The 17,668-nt window shown below is 46.2% G+C and overlaps 1 protein-coding gene across 1 annotated transcript in view; it reads left to right on the top strand.

The window, feature by feature from the left end:
• Positions 1–17,668, top strand: part of RNF123 (ring finger protein 123) — a 2,099,603-nt gene that overhangs the window by 131,945 nt on the left and 1,949,990 nt on the right. Inside the window, exon 3 of the mRNA XM_086938772.1 lies at positions 13,768–13,852. Coding sequence (XP_086794898.1) covers positions 13,768–13,852 — 85 coding nt within the window. The remainder of the gene's footprint in view (positions 1–13,767; positions 13,853–17,668) is intronic.

The following is a 17,668-nucleotide window of genomic DNA, read 5'->3' as shown; positions in this document are numbered from 1 at the left end:
TCAGTCTGTTCGGCCTGTGCCATCGCTTAATTGCAGAGATGGAGATGAACTCCACAGGAGACGTCATCAGTAACCACGGCCCATGACTAACCGTATAGCTGTGGATGTTAGACTGTAGTGGTGGGTCTATTCGTGCCCTGGACTGAGGCCATCGTGACCGGCATGTGTTAACCAGCACATAGTGCCATGCAGTGTACCTCGTATATTCCTTAAGAGTCAAACAGTTTAAACAATCAACCTGTAACATACTCCCTTTCCCCCGTGCTCCCCCCCACCCTGCCCCCCTGCTACATGGACCTTGAACTGCCCGCCATCCCAACTTAGCAGAGTGCCTAACCCAACCCACATATAAACTCAAAGTTACTTGCTCGTTGGGGGAGAAGAACACTCCGGAGTCGGCGACCCCTCATACTCTCCTTGGAGGTCTTCAGCCCAGTGTCCATGGCAGCCTACCCGGCATTTCCAGCACTATTAAATGTTCCCTGTCCATCGGACTGTTATTCTTCCGCCTCCACGTCCTCGTGAACACTACCTCTCGTTGGTGAGCGACTCGCTGCCTCGGGTCCCGTTGTCTGGACGTCCGCCCTTCCGTCCGTACGTTGGTCTCTCGCGTTCCTGCCCGAACGGCGGGATTGAGAAGACGGTCTTCAGCCGTCCAGCCAGTCTCTGGCTATTTCCGGATTATCAAAAAACCAAGTCTTGTTTTCGGCCACCACTCGCAGTCTAGCTGGAAACAGCATGGAGTATGGAATTTCTCTCTGTCTCAATTCTTTTTTAATTTCTAAAAATGTCTTCCGCTTACGAGCCACCTCTGCTGTGTAGTCCGGGAAGAAGGCCAGAGTGGAGTTCTGTATCCTCACCGGAGGAGATACTCTTGCTGCTTTTAGGATGGCATCCCTATCTCGGAGGTTAAATAGTCTCGCTAGGATAGGTCTCGGGGATGCCCCCTGCTTTTGCCGTCCTCCCGGCACTCTGTGTGCCCTCTCAACGGAGAAGAAGGTCGACAGCCCCTTAGGTTGGAGTTTCGATTTAATCAGGTCTTCCACAAAGAGATCAGTTGCCCTGACACCTTCAGATTCTGGAACTCCGAGGATTCTTATGTTGTTTCTTCGGGAACGCCCTTCCTGGTCGTCCAGCTTTTCTTTCAGCTCTTTGTTCTCTGCCGTGATTTTCTCCATCGCTGTTTGTAGCTCTGACACATCTTCCACCAGGGACTTTGTGACCAGTTCCAGCGACCCCACTTTTTCAGCCATTTTGTGGAGGTCCGCTCGTATGAGAGTTATCTCTGTGGAGATGGAGCCCACCGTGGAATGTACCTGCGCCAGCGCCCTCATTACATCGTCCAATGTCGCTTTTTTCACCCCTGCGCCATCTGCCGTCCTCGTGGCGTTCGATCTCCCCTCCGCCGGGGGTGAGGCATTTTTGTCGCAGGCGTATCGTTCGATGCAAGTTTGTGTTGTGCCACTTTTGGAGCCCTTACCCGCCATAACTGCTGCTGTTCTTCTATTGGTCGTCAGCACCGAATGGTATTTACAAGGAGCTGTCGGTGGGAGGGGGTATTAGTGTGCGTTCTCTGTCCAGCTGTTTTTGCAGCCTTCACCCCGCGTTCTTGTGTCCAAACAGCCTGAGGGCAGGTGGAGCGGGCTCCGCACTTGGGTTTCTGAGTTCCTTTTTGGGTAGCGCGGTGTATGTGTTCAGGGTGGGTATCCGGTCCTTCACCAATGTTCATGCAGCATTAGTCCCATTTAAGGCCGCGTGACTGAGGGTGCATGTGTTCCTGTGGATGGCGCTTTCTCACGGCGTCCTCCTGTGGATTGCGCCCTGCGATAAATTTGAGATGTATCGCTATTGGTGCGGGACAGTTGTGAATCTCGGCGCTATGGCAGGTACTGCTTCCTGATCGTGTTGATCTTTCCGATGTGTCACTTGGGCGCCCGACTGCTCAAACTCGTGATGGTCCCTCGTGAGCCAGCCATTCAGTGACCAACAAAGAATTCAGGTCCTACCTCCGCCAGGCTTGTCTCCGCTTCCCAAGCCTCTCCATATGTTCATCGCAATTTTACTTTCATTTTAGTTCTTTTTCCAGTCAGGCTCAACACGGGGCGAGGGGGGGGGGGGGGGGTTGGGGGGAGGATCTCTGTTTATTTTGTTTTCTTTGTAAGTAGTGTTAATTCGGGGATTCCTACCGCCCCGCTGCCTCCGGTATGGTGTATTGTTCCCCCGCGCTGGCGCTCAGCCACCCGGCCGCGTTGTCGCCGAGTGCGAAGTATCGGCGGCGGCTTCCTCTGACACTCCGCCGCCGGTGGCCCGTTACCCGCTGGGGCTCTCCTCTGTCACAAGCAGGGTCGCCTGGGATACGCTGACGGGACGCCTCGATCCTCACCCGCCGGTCACATCCGGTCCAACTCAGCCGGCTTGATGGCACTTCCGGTCGGGTACTTCGATGAGTGGAGTCCCCTGCTTCTGGCCGGCTTCCGGGGCATCAGGATAGACGATCGGAACTCCACCTTCCAATGTCCGATTCGCATCGGAGTTTTTGCCGCTAGAGCTGCCCGGTCCTAGGCCTTCGATTCCTGCCTCGGAGTCCTGCAATAGCCACGGATCAGGCTACGGATGGTAGGAGAGGCCGCTTCTCTCACGGAGCTAGCCCTCTAAGCTGTCACAATGTTTGGCTGCTAGCCACGCCCCCTTTACTGCTTTACTTAATCCTATTAAATATTTAAAACTTTGGGCATTCTAGTTTGTTTATATTTGAGTTTCTGCTCTGCAAAGTATGAAATTGCTATTGTATTGTATCATTTGCATAGTGCTTCATAACCTGAAAGGGAGCCAAGCGGTCAAGTTTGCTCTGGGACTTTAAGGACCCTTTCGGAGTGCTTGGTTCAAAAGGGTATTGGTTGTAATTTGGGTTATATGGATGGAGTGGGTAAGGTGTGTATGTTTTGGAGATTTGTGTTAGACAGGAAGGATTTCTGTGCATTTTTTGTGTGAATTGTTGTATAGTGTGAGAATAGATGCTGTAGGTCATTTGGATGCTACCTTTAGGAGTGTTCTGTCTCAATGTAGATACTATCAGTGGTATGCCCCTTGTTGAGCCGAATAAAGGCCAACATTGCTAATGTCTTGTTGGCAGAGATAGGACTAAGACTTGTGTCTTTTGCTCTGGGTGACCATCCTAAGATTATTATTTAATCTGTATCAGATCCATAACTCTTAGGTGCTCTTTTAAGGAAAGTACTTCCTCATCGACAACCTCTACACTAGTCTCACATTACACAAGTAGATTTATTAGTCTACATTTCCTAAGCTGCAACCTTTGCCATTTGTCTGCTATCTCCATCACTGTCACCCTCACAATTGCTTTCAAAGTGCATACTTAGTCCTCCTTCATTTGATCCCCTTCCTAGCCAATGAGATACAACTAGCCACTTAGTGGCACCGTACCTACAGTAATTTGGCAATGCCTCTTTCAACCAATTCAGTCACCCCTCTCCTATAGCATAATAATCTGGACCTATGGATCCCGTTGTGCTACAGGTCCATCAGTATTCTACTGTGGCTAAAATAATGATTCATCTTTTCATCCAAAATTTACAGACGCATTGAAAAGCATACTCCCTACGGGATGTTTTATAACCTTTTCCAATGTATGATGCTTTAATCCCTCTCCTTTTCTCAAAGTAATTTTATACTCAATTTGTGAATCTGGTGTGAATACTGTTTCAAAGTTGGTTGTTGTGGCATGTATTTTTCCACCCTCTTTTCCACCACAGTATACGAATAACTAGGTATCTCCTTTATCAATCTTAGACGTAGTAGTGCCTTTCTTCAGCACCCCACTAAGGGATCGAAGGCCATTTAAATTAATCTTTTCTCCAGTTGCTACCCATTGGGAACTACCCAACCAATATTAGTGACACCTTTATACAATGTAGAAGGTGTTATAAGTAACTTTTTTTAAGTGCTAAAGTCCTGATGGTGCACTTAAAGTTATTTAATCTTTCTGAATTACCAATCGCAATAGAATTACTACCCCCTTTATGAGTCGCAAATAAACTGGGTGTCTAAGGGGTGTTTCACATCTATTTCTAATTGCAATGCAATGCACAAATGCTTTGCAACTATTTTTGCAGTTTCAAAGCAAAGAAGCATATGCGTTAACCATCAAAATTTGTCAGCTTCCTCTGCAATTGTGCAGGCGGCACACATTCACAGTATGCTTTCCCCAATGCCAAATTCACAATTCTCTACTTGTGACTATTGTCCATTTAATGGATATGAGTTGCACTCATATCCATTGAGTGGAGTGGTGTGGCTCACTGGTTAGAGGCAGCAGACCCGGAAGCAGAGAACGGCCTGGGTCCAGGGTTCAATTCCCGACGCGGCAGGGTCGTGGACCAGGGTCAGCGGACTCGATAATTCTCGCCTCGGTGCCTACTCTAACCAGGGATCACACTCGGCAACTCTGGGCATTAGCTTGCCTCATCTCTACAACGGCCCCCCACATTCGCCGGGGATGCATGGTTTCACCTTGGAGATACCCAGTAGGGACCATCTCACAGGGATAGCCAGGACGGGTTCCCCAGCGGTCTACAGCGCCACGACGCCTCAGGACAGCAGTGCGCTTTACAAGACACATACATACATACATACATACACTGCAGCCACATTGAGAATGCTATGGTGGTCAGAATTCAGTACTTACTCTGTTAATTGCATTCTGATTCCTTCTTCATTAATATCGATGGGGCAGGTTCTCTGAAACGTTTTTCCGAAGAGACCTTGAATGTTGCAAAAGCTTTAGGAATCCCCTGCTCTACAAAGACGGAGACTAGTTGTATGTGAAATGGAAAAAATGATGCTGTCACCAGCCTGTACACTCAAGAGGCAGAAGGAATTCCACTGATGTCATTAGGGCAAAACGTGGAAATTTAGAATACAAACTTGTTTCCTTTTGTAGATCATATTCTTATAATATTGTAACAACTGGATAGTATAGTAATGTTTTTTTTAAATTATAAATCTATTTCTAATGATGAGGATATACATTTTATATAAGGCTGAGATTCTATATTGGTTTATAATAAACTAGCACTGTACCATTCCATTCCTCAGTTTCACACTCAAAAACAAAACCTATAGAAAGTTCTTGGGTTTTTTCATTGGCAGAAAGAAAGAGAAAAAGACCATGAATTTGTTTCAGACTATTTATTATGTAGTAAGATAAGATCACTATTTGAAACCTGGTCACCATTAACTTTGGCTTCTAGAGCTCACTTATTTACAATGAAAATGACAGTAACTTCCCTAATATTACTTTACTCATAGTAAATGTTATGATGGAAGGTGCAAAATACTGAGCAAATTTGTGTTAGGTAAGATTAAAAGAAAGAGTATCATTTATTACGCCACTAAAATCCAATGGTTATGGGTGTTTAATTATCCAAACTTTCAACTTTACCATTTTGTCTTTGTCCTCATACAGCAAATATAGTGGTTAATCTTTTGTCCACCAGTTGAGAATTTGTAGTCATTAAATCTATAAAAAAAATATTTCTCAATCTAGTAAATATCTTAAAACATAACTTTTCACCCAAGTCTTTGGCTAACATCTCTGAATCACTTGGTTCCATTTGCTGCCTGCCTATTGTTGTCATCATTCCCAACTCTTAAGTACTCATGATTCCTCCTAGTCACTCAGTATACTTCTTCCTATAAATATAATTGTGGACACTTCCACATTTATTTAAGGCACGTCGGAGCTCTACAAATAATTGCCATTTAAACAAATCAATTGATTCATGTATACATTATGATCTTTGAATGTCCTGAACTTAATATATTTTGGAAAATGTCTGGGGTGAAATTTAACTTATGATGTATAAATTCACCTCAAATGGGTTAGATTTCTGCTGGGTTCATTGTGTGGTGCATCCTGTTCTACAAATATTAGTGAACCTTTCACCATATGATAGGAGATGGTTTTGCCATTAATCAAATTTAGATAGTACATAGAAACATATTTCCTTTAAAATATGGGTAAACCTTGTGTAACATGCTCATACCTGTACATTCCTCTGAGAAATTCCAAAGATTTTTAAAATGTTGAAATTCCAGATTTTCAAAATGTTGATATTTATTACATGGATTTCTATTTGAAAATATTACAAATGAAGATCAAATCCTGTCTGAATATAATGTCCCTATATAACCCGATTCCCTCTGTAATATTTGATTTTGAAAAACTCTACCTAATCTACTGTTTTTGTGTATATGTAGTTTTTAACTATTGAAGGCCTTGCATGTGTATTGTCTCACCAGCCTATTGTTTGTCTTTGTTGTGCCTAGTTATGTTTAGCAAGAAGATGTAGTACAATTCTAATATTGTCCTATTATTGAAAGTGTAACCTTATACTCAAAATATTGACTATTTTGCATTCCATTCCACTTGCTTAATTTACTATTATGGTTTATTACAACAACATAAAATTCTTTGACAAATACATTGAAGAAGGTATTTGACTGTTAAACTTCATGTTTTGTTTTCATGCTGCATAGTTGTAGGATTTTTCTAAATGCTTTGCTCAAGGTCCTGAACTAGCTTATGAAATATTGGACTGGTTCATCATCATCATATTTACTTTATTCACATTTGATGGATGCACAAAAGAACCGAGAAATTACACAGTGCAAAATGTGTAAATATGTAATCATAACACACTAATTTCTTATTAAAATACCGATGTATCGGATCCTAATGTAGATCAAATATCAGAAGCAAAGCATAAGATAATGTATTAAAATTCTTACAGCGATTCATTAGCTATGGTTACAAAATATAAACAAATTGTTACAGCAAACTGAGTGAGAAAACACCCTTCGTATACAAACTCTTACAAGTCGCAAAACATGCATTAGATAAATAATAAAAACCTTATAACTATTATTTTGCTGTAGTTAATACGATAAGAGCAAATTACTAAGACCGACCAAGTGAGACAACACCTCTCTCAGACGAGCTTTTCCTAGTCCGTAAAACTGAGTATAGAAAGTTCACAGTCCTAAAACAAACAAAGTGGGTTTCCAGCATAGTAATTACAGCAAAGGCTGAGGAGTGTGACCATAGACACAGTTTTCTTAGCATTGGAATTATACATTTTTACCTCCCCACTTTGTATAATGAACAGAAAAATAAAATATGCTACATAGTTTGTGATGAACGATCGTCACAGAGGCATAGTGACAAATGGTTAATAGAGTGTTCTTGAACTGGGTATCCTACCTTAAAGGAAAGAAAATGTAATCTCATCCTAGTCAATAAATAGCGGTGCAAATTGTTGGAGACAAAGGAGATATAAGAAGCATGACCCGTGGCCAAAGTAGGCATGGTCTGGCAGGTTAAAACCGTAATTTTACATTGATTGTATTACCATCTATCAAGGTCACACTTGGTGAGGAAAGCCTCTCTTTGCTTGGATTTAGGGAAATACAAGAAGTTAGCGGGTGATTCATACACAAATGCTAGGCCCAAGTCTTAAAAAGACTGCTTAACATAAGCTTGCCACAAAATACTGTTAACTCGGTCAAGATTAATTATTTCTTTTATCACTGCTTGATTTATTATGACTGAATACCTTTTCCAGATTCTGAGCCATAGAAGGAGCGGAGCCAGTTTAATAAAGTCTGTTAAAAAAGGGAGACCAAGTTCTTTGTGAGCAACCAGGTTCGGACAAGCAGTTGGGACTGACAACTATTTTTTAGGTTTAACTTTGTTTTTATTGGCATTCAGCAATAGGATAACAAACAGTTCCATAATCCTGAAATGTACGGTTCTCTCTTCGGAGCCAACTACTGTGCATAACAACCCTTAACATGCGAAGGCTGTGTGTCCCCAACATGGCCTCAACAGCCAAAAAAGTGTCCAGAAAGATACAGTATGGTCCGGCATCCAGCGCCTATACTGATATAAAGCTATGCCTTTAACAAAGGGAGACAAATAACAGAAATACCAAAAGTAAGAAAAAGGAAAAAAACAGAACCCTTCCCCTCTCTCCCTCTCCCCCTCCCTCATACTGGTGTGCTAGAGAACAGCTGTGCGAACCACTTTTAGTGGTTCAGGCTGACATCGACTCTCGTCTTACTTAATCGGCGATATAGAGTTCGTCAGGCGGAGGAGGCGCAGATATCTCAGGCACATAATTTTATTCATTTCTGTTGACAGTAGTGCCTTCAGTGGTTGCCAGGCTTCCTGGAAGCTTGACATGGAATTAGTGAATGAGGTATGTATGCGTTCCATACCCAAGATGTACCAAAGCCGATGTAACCACCCTCTATAAGTCTGCTTCACCCGCGTTCCCCAATGCGATAAGATGTTTTGGAAAGCCACCCCATCTGTTTCTCCCGGCAGGACCTCAAAGGATAAGTCAGTGGATTAGGCAGGGCCAAGACCACATAAGCAGGGAATCTCTGGATCTTCGTGTCAAATTGGCGATCTACATCATCCAATACCACCGCCAAGTAACTCGTCAATTCCGTACATTCCCATAATAAGTGTACCAAAGTGCAATCCGCCGCACAACAGGTCGGACTAGGTTCAGGGTTCGCCATGTGCAGACGGACCGGGGTCAAGTACCAGTACATAGCCACTTTAATTACCGTCTCCCTACTAGCCACATTGCGTGCTGTGTGGGTGGCACGGTAATATATATTAAACCACTCCTTTGCCGTGAGATTCCTCCCCAATTCTCCCACCCATCTCCTCTGGCCGGCTGTGTACACTTTTTCGGGCTGGAGGGCGTAACATCTCCTAGAGCTCAGATATAATTTTCTTATCCGTGGTGTTCGTGTTTTTTCAAATTTCGTCAGCTTCCGAGAGACCTTCGGCTGCACTTCCGTATTAAGTAAGCAATGTCTCAGTTGTAGACAGTGAAACCGTTTGGTCTCCGGAATGCCATATTCTGCACATAGGTCCCGGAAAGATAGGATCCCTTCCAAATTGAAGAAATGTCCTGCAGCCTTGCACTTCGCTTCCCTCCATCTCGGGAACGCCCTGTAGTCCGCTCCTGGAGTAAAATTCCTGTTGTCCAGAATGGGAGTATTGGGTGAGGGAAAGGAGGATAACCCCTTTTTAAGGACGACTCCATCCCAAAACCGAAGTACCGAATGTGTGATGGGAGAGCCCCTGAGATTGGGAGGTTGATCTGTGCGTTTAAGAAAGGGGACCTTCCAAAGCGATAACTTGGCCAGCGCTCTATCCTGAAATAGCCACCTCTTTTCGGATTCTGATCTGTTCTACTCCACTAGATACCGGAGCTGTGCCGCTCTGAAATATTCCAAAACATTCGGAATCCCCAGCCCCCCTCTTCCGGTTGTAAATAGCCCAGCTCCCTACGTAACCAAGGCCTAGCCGCTGCCCAGACAAAGTGCTGAATTGTTAGTTGCAACTTCTGAATAGTGCCGGGTGGTGGCCAAAACGGAATCGTCTGAAAAAGGTTGAGTCCTTTAGGCAGGATAGACATTTTAATGGCAGCCACCTGTCCTAAAAGGGATAACTGATGCTGTTTCCACCGCTGGAGGTCACAAGCGACCTCACGGTTAAGCGGGTATAATTAAGTATAACCGTTTGGGAGACCGACTGGCCAGTTCAATGCCCAAGTACGGAATAGACCTCTTGACTTGAATCCCTGCTTAGTTGCCCCCACCCATGCAAGCAACATTCCTGTTTTATTCAACCAGGATCATGGACTTCCCGACATTAACCCGAAACCCCGAGACTCGACCCAAGGTCTCCAGGTCCCTCAAAAATGCCGGGACCGAACGCGGCGGAGCTTCCAGGAAGGCGATGATCTCATGTACATAGAGGCTTAGAGTGTGCCTCTTAACCCCCCCCCCCCCATTCCCAATATGTCGGGGTTCTCCCGGATCTTCTGAGCGAGCGTCTCAACATAGAGGGCAAAAAGAAGGGGAGACCGCGGACACCCCTGGCAGGTTCCGTGTTGTAACAACTCGCAACCCATGCCCCGAAATCTCTCCCCAGCCCGAAAAGGATCAAGATTTTGTCTAGGAAATCCCAATCCACACGGTTGAATGCATTCTTGGCATCTACCTACAGTAAGAGGGCATCCATATCCGTGTGATGGGCTTTATCGATAAGATGAAATAGGCGTTTCGTATTGTTGCTGCTTTGCAGATTGTGAATAAAACCGGACTGATCGGGTTCAGTGATGCCCGGCATAAGGGGCCCCAATCCAGCCGCCAAAATGCCAGTGAACAACTTGAGGTCTACATTAAGCAACGACCCCAGGCGGTAGGAACCGCACAGGGGCGTATCCGTTCCCGGCTTCGGCAGTATGACTTTAGAAGCCGCCAGCATCTCCGAGGGAAATGCCCCGGGTCCCGTAAAAGAGTTAAAGTTTTGTCAATACCGGGGCCAGCATCGTACAAAACGTTTTATAAAACCCGCCCGAGAAGCCATCTGGTCCCGGCGACTTCAACGGTTTGAGACACAAGATGACTCCCACGACCTCTTCTATGCGAATGGGGTCATCCAACGAGTCGGCGTGAGCCAACCCCAGTGCGGTTATGTGTGTCTCTGCCAGGTAATCTTCCACTACGGTAAGTGAAGGGGCTCCCTACAATACAAGCCGGTGAAATATGTTTGAAATACCTGGGCTATCTCTTCGTCGCTATCCGCCACTGTCCGCTACATCATTGTGAGAGAGTGTACTTTAGCAGATAGGGTGCAAGCTCTCAATTCGTACGCGGGCATGCATCCCGTCCTATCTCCCCCAACGTAGTTTGAGTGCTTGAGCTGGAGCACTGCGAACTCGGCCATGTCAAGATAGAATCCCCCCATCTGAGCCTGCACCTCTTGGAGTTGCCTCCAGACCCGTGACACCCCAGTCCTGCTATGTACGCTCTCTACTTCCAAAACTTGGGCTGTGAATTGGTCACGTTTAGCCCGAGGCTCCCTGTTTTTGGCTGAGGAGATCGCTATCAGTTCTCCCCATACCACCGCTTTGAGAGCCCCCCACAGGGTGGATTGAGAGACAGTTGGGGAATCGTTGGTGGTGAGGTAGTTTGTAATGCATTTAAGAATCTTCTCCTGCACCTCTGGTCTATGCAAACATGCCCTCCCTCAGTCTCCACCCCCCACCTGGCTTGTGCGGCTCGGGCACCCACTGGGTCGCATGTACTGCATGGTGGTCTGAGAGGGCCGCTGGCGTTATGACCTCCCTCACTAAGACATTCAGCTCAGCCGTACCTAGTAAGTGTTCCAGGCAGGCATAAGTGCGATGTGCGTGGGAATAGTTGGAAAATTGTGAGGTTGGAGGGTGAGCTGCCCTTCACATGTGTGTTAGCCCCTGGTCCCGTAACCACTGCCAACCCTCCGCAGAAATTGCCCCTGACTGACCATACCTGTGGCTAGACCGGTCCGCTGACGTATCCATAACGAGGTTCAGGTCCCCTCCTACCATCACCCAGTGTTCCTGTGACCCCAGAACATAAGATAGAGCCTCCTTTAGGAACTTCTCTTGTCCCGCCTTGGGCGCATACAGAGACACACCACCAGAGGCGAGCCCCCCACCCACAGTTTGTACACTAAAAGCCGTCATTTGTTTTCCGCTACTTTGCCAGACTCACTTACTGCATCCAGACACTCCCATACCTCCTTTCGAGCACATTAGCCCTTGACCGGAAGGACCAGTGTCTTCTGTAGTGGGCCGCTGGTTCACCCTGCGCGGTTCCACCCCGGAAGAGGAAGCCAGCCGACCCGCCTAGCAGAATTCCGCCGCCGCTGGGCCCCTCTGCAGCAGGGGTGCACCAATCTGCCCACTTGTCAGCCTGCGGGATACGCAGTCTCCACTCGGCCTACCAGGCCCGCTGCTCGCTCCTTCCTGCTCATTCCAACCGTCTGATCAACCGTGCTGGTGTCAGCCGCTCTGCACTCTATCCGGTACCGAGTCGGCACACCGTGAAGGCCCACCGCTCCCAGCGCCCACGTCACCTCTCAGGCGCCACCGAGGCGAAAAGCCCAGTCGAGCCATCATTTTGCGATGCCGCCACGCCACTCTGGGTTACACCAGCACTTCTCCGCTCTGCCTGCACGCTGTATCAGCGTGAGTTAATATCAATGGCGCCACCTCTCAGTGCCCATGAAGCAATGGCGGGCTCTTCTAAAACGGAAGGTGCACCCCACTAGGAGCTGTGTGCGGGCGAGCGCCACCTGACGAGTCCGGCTTCCGCGGTATGTTATCGCCACCTGCTGCACCCATATGGGCCTCACCGCATCGCAGCCGCCAACCTCAGCACTCCACAGCCCTCTAGACCTCCACGCATGCCCCAGCGAGTCCCAGGCCAATTGCAGGGCGATCTAGTCCCTGTCCAAGCTGGCCCTATTAAGGGGCGAGCCATGCAATCTTCGTGGCCGAAACCCTCCGCTAGCGGGTGCCATGCCACCGGGATTCCTGTCCCCGCATTCCGGGCCAGCCGACTGCAGATGCGATATCCGCCCGGCCATCCCGGCCCTTTCTCTCACAACCGACTTGCTGCTCCCGCTGCTTGTGGTATTTGGCTTGTGGTATTTGGCCGGCTGCGGCTTCTTCCATAAGGACGCCGCCGGCCGCCTCTGGGCTGCAATCATGGCACCTGCGCGATCCGCAGCTTGCAGTGCTCGCGGCCTATTTAATGGCGGGGCCTGTCTGCCATTTCCATCGACTGCAGCGCAGCTCACCTTGTGGTGCCAACACGAGCTCTCCAGCCCTCAGCCGCCATCCGTATCGCTCCTAAGCTGTAGTCGGGCTGGGGGTGCACTCTGCCTGTAGTTCTGAGCTTTAGTAGGTGGTATAACACATCCTTTGGGCAAAGTTGGGCGCTCAGGAGCGGGTAAATGAAGCAATGCACGTCTTACCCGCTCGCCATCTTGGCCACGCCCCCAACACCTATTTTTTTTAGCAAAGTTGTCCTCCACAGTCTGCAAGCAAGGCACCCACTTGGGCTGTACCCCACATTTCGGCACTGTAAGTGGCTAGGGCTACAGATTTTGCCAGGTAGAATTGTACAATTTGCCTGACTAGTATGTCCATGCATAGATTTCTTCTGTAAACTACTTGCATGTCTCTTTAAACTGGTTTACGGTGATATAACTCTGCTCACAGAGAATATGAAACCAAATAGAATTCACAGAAATCTGCAATTCTTAATCTGTCAACAGGTGAACTAAGAAGGCACATGCTGTTGTTTAGCCTACTTACAACAGTCGGCATAATAGAGGATTGAAGGTCTGAAAAAAAAAGAGGATTGGGTTATGCTGATAAATATAGCTCTGAGGCATAACTGAAGAGGGGTGTCTATTGTGGTCGAGACATCGTAGGTGCATGCACTGAAGTGAAACATTGGAATTGCGAAGAAGGCAGTAGGATTCATATTATCCTTAACATTACAATTGTGGGCTTCTGATGAATAGACAGACTCTGCCGAACATCAGGGTTTTCTTGTTGTCATTGGAGCTGGGTGGTTAAGGACGCATGACCTTTAGATGAGCGTAGCTCACTTTTGGCAAAAACAGTGCAAATAAATATCAAAGTGATATGGATTATTGACCCTGTCTGCAAGGAGCGAGTAATTCCAGAGAAGGCCTGATAAAAGTGGATTTCTGCCTAAATGTTGAAATCCCAAAATGTGATATAGTTTCTCATAACTGTGATTGTATGTTGTGCACACTCCAATAATTCTTAATTGTTACATTTCTTAAACTTTGTGCTTTAGGAATAGTGAACGAACAGGTGCTGAGCGATTACCTCCATCGTATCTTCCCCAGTCCGGAAGGAGTCCAGTACTCTGCAGGTTACAGGTATGTTTCTATGCCATGTTTAACCTTCGTCTTAGTTGAATATTGTTACATCAATGTCACCATGCTTTCTTCACAGTGGGTCATTGAGTTCAATCAAAGGCGAAAGGTAAAAGCTGTATAAGGTAACAGTAAAATCAGGACCATTTTGTAATCTTGAATAGTAGGTAGAGTACTCCACATATTCCCAGGTTTGTGTAGGCGATTACATCACAAGGTTCTGGATTCAAAAAACACTTTTAGGCCATTGTCTTCCAGGGAAATCCTCATCGAAGTCATAAGTACTGAATTGTCCCACACATGCGTGGGATCTCCGAGCACTTTAAAAACAAATGAAAATCGTAATTCGATTGGAGTGTTGGCTCTCGTGGCTCCAACGCGACTAAGAGGGTGAGTTGGCCAGTATCTAATCTGGATATATTTCAGTCATCCAGTGCCAGGCAGGCTGTACACAATTTTGCATTGCTGAAAGGTCTTCGGCTCCATGGCATCAAAAATGTCTGCAAGCATTTTACACTCTCCCTCTCAGAATGGAGTGGTCGTCCCTTGCTGGCTTTAAGGCCGGGTTGTAGTGGATGGGAATATATAGAGATAGATCAGACATCAGTCCTCGTACTCTTACATATTTATCCCATTCCCTAAGTGTCATGACTATTGGGGAGATATAGTAGACGTTTAGGGGTCGTAAGTGTTTCTCCAACCACATTGAGTCCCATAGAGGTAATCAAACTATGGCGTGATTCATGCGCTACCACTTTTTCTCTGAAAATATGGTGGACTAGTCAACCACTGATCTTAGTTGTCCCGCTGCATAATCGTACGGACGGCTCGAGACCCTCAAGTGGGCGAGACCTGCAGCTTTACCCTTACATATAAATGCTATTCATTTTCATTGAATAAATGTCAGAAAGTGGGGTTCTAGCCAGATTGGGAAAGCTTGGAAAAAAATAGAGTTGGCATGGGCATACATACATTAATTTTGAATGCACTGATCGACTAAACCAGGAGAGCATTGAATTCCCCAAAGTGCAGACGAAGTTTGTGATGGCCATAACCAATGGGGGATACTCGGCTGCAAATACATTTCCCACCGTTCGCCTAAGGCAGAATCCCATATAATATAATATATAATATATAATATAATATAATCTAATATAATACAATATAATATAAAAAGTGTGGACAGCTTGGACTGGTACATCTAGTTTGTCAGAAATGTCTTTAGGGGTAGTCGTTAAGAGTGACTCTGGTGAGAGGGTTGGAGTAGTTAGCAAAAAATCATCCATAAGAATGTGGGTCCGAGGCACATTTTATGAAACGTGACCCCAAAGAAGATCCAGTCCACCCCATTGAAGGCCTTCTCTGCCTCCAGCCACAGCAGTACTGCCAGTATACTCTTGAGAGAGGCCTTCTGTATCAAGTGGATGGCAGTCCAGCTATTCTCACGGGCCTGACGTCAATGAATAAAACCTCAGTGGTCCACATGTATCAGAGTGAAGAGCACTGTGTTAAGCTGGGTAGCCAAAATCTTTGCATATAGTTTAGCATTAATTTTTAATAGAGCTATATAGTGGTAGGATTTGCAGTATGTAGCATCTTTGTAGGGTTTCGGAATCACCACATCACTGCTTCTCCTGCTCCCATTGTTGACTTACTATCCTCTCTATCGTACAGAGATTGAACAGAGCTGCAAGTTTCGGGATTATCGGGAATCAGTATGTTTTATAGAATGAGGCTGTGTGACCTTCAGGCCCGGGAGTCTTGTTGGATTTGAGAATTTTGATGGCCAATCAAACCTCTTTTGTTAGGGTTGTACTCTCAAAGGAGCCAGACTGTTTCAATGGGTTTTGGTAGCTGGATTAATTCTAGAAAGGCCTCTTTGTCTCACAGTGATGGGAAATACTGCTATATATTTTTTCATAAAAAAGTGCAAAATTCATTGACTTTTCCTTCATCTTCCAGTAGTCTAGATCCCAAGGTTGTCCCTATTTCACATATATATTCCCTTTCCCTTTTGCTTCTCAGCAGTCAGATTGGGGACGAGGGGTGGGTACCTATTTTTAGGTTTCGCCTGAGCCCGCGCATGCCATGCTCTGGCGAGACATTAAGTTAGTGGGCTTTAAAAAGTCTACCACAGCTTTTTGTGTGGCATACTGCGTGCGTACAGGAACAAGCAGAGGCACCATCTGGCTTTCCTCTCGCTTTCCCAAGCGTGCGTGCCTCGCTCCACCTCTCTGTCTTGCTCGCCCCTCCCCCTCCTCCACCACAGAGAGAGTCCACCACAGAGCGTATCTCGCAGCCGCGCGTCTTGTTTCATGTAAGTGGGCTTTTTTTCCTTTTTTCATTCTTCTTCCTTCCATACCACTTTCCTTCATCTTCCATTCTTTCCTTCCTTCCTTACTCTCGCTATTCCATTCTACCACACTACTCTTAACATCTCTCACCATCGTTTTCTTTCTTTTGCTCCCTTCCTTTATTTCCTCCTCGTACCCCTTCGCACATTTGAGTTGATGCTGCCACCTCCATACCTCCAACCCTCCCCCCCCCCGCCCAAAATCCAAAGGTGTTGTGTCTCTCTGTGTCCTCTGACTGTTTTTGTGTATTTTGAGATGGCGCCACACTTTCTCTCTTCCTTCTCGTTCAGACAGGCCTCTTATAGGTCTTGATTTGCTTGATGGGGGAATGTAAAGTGTTCACTATCAGTCTTGTTAATTAATGTCACTTCAGAAATAATTGCTTCTCCTAGGAATGTTTTCAACAATAGTGGTCCAAAAAACTGTAGCCTAGTTGGCTGCCGTTCTAAGAACCCTATAGGTCATAAATATAACTTTTTGCCTTATTTGGGCATTTTGCCATGAATTTTGCATGTTTTTCTTTGTCGCGCAATAGCGGTTTATTCTGCAGCTGCATACTGTCCCAGGAGCATGCCTCCAGGCTGTTTGCTTGTTTTAGTGCACCCTGCTCTTCCTATCTACGTTATCTATGCAGCATTAACATGTAGGCCTACACTACTTGAAGCCATGTTACGTTGCCATTCTGCTGTTAGAGTATTGTAGGGATTTCTCCTCCTCTCTAATTTTGCCTCTGTTACGGTTTGAAGATTTCCATCTCAGATTCGGACTGCTACAAAATAGCTTCTTTCTTTCTGGGAAGTTTTATACTGCGCAAACTTGACCCGACGGTATCAGCGCTTTAAACGAACATCAGTTGCATTATAGACAGACACATTAATTTGTTATTTGGTACGGAGAGGAGTATGTGATTTGCCCAGAGTCACAGGATGATGAACCTGCTTCCCCATCGTTCAAGTAGTCAGCTCTAGCAGTTAGGCCACATCCTTAGGTTGTCACCTCTGCGCTCCTCCTCCTTGTAATCAGCTTACTATGGGGAGGCGGGGGGGCAGGTGGTAGAGTGTGGGCTGCAAGAACCAGGGTCACCATGGAACACATCAGCATCAGTACTGGTATGCAGTGTCTGCATAACGATGTGTCCGGATGTAGGTGGATGACAACAGTGGCACTCTGAAAATTCTCCAACTAAAAAGTTAATAAACCCATGCAATTGTGATCTTGTGACCAGGCAGCGATGGGATTCAGCATTAAGACAGTGACCGATTTCCTTTTGCAATCCTCTGATCTATATCAGACATGACATATATCCAGCAACAACACGGCCACACAACCAACGGAGAAAGCGGGTTAACAATAGGTAAAGCACTCCCACCTGTCCTCCCAAACGCCACCTCATGGGCCCAAAGGTCAGTGACTTTGGAATTACCACCAAACCGAGAGACAGAGACAAAGACATTATCTGAAACAC

This window comes from Lissotriton vulgaris, chromosome 9 (assembly GCF_964263255.1).
Source record: "Lissotriton vulgaris chromosome 9, aLisVul1.2, whole genome shotgun sequence".
NCBI classification, from domain to species: Eukaryota; Metazoa; Chordata; class Amphibia; order Caudata; family Salamandridae; genus Lissotriton; species Lissotriton vulgaris.
The sequence above is the reverse complement of the archived record's forward strand: the minus strand, read 5'-3'. Positions and strand labels throughout refer to the sequence as shown.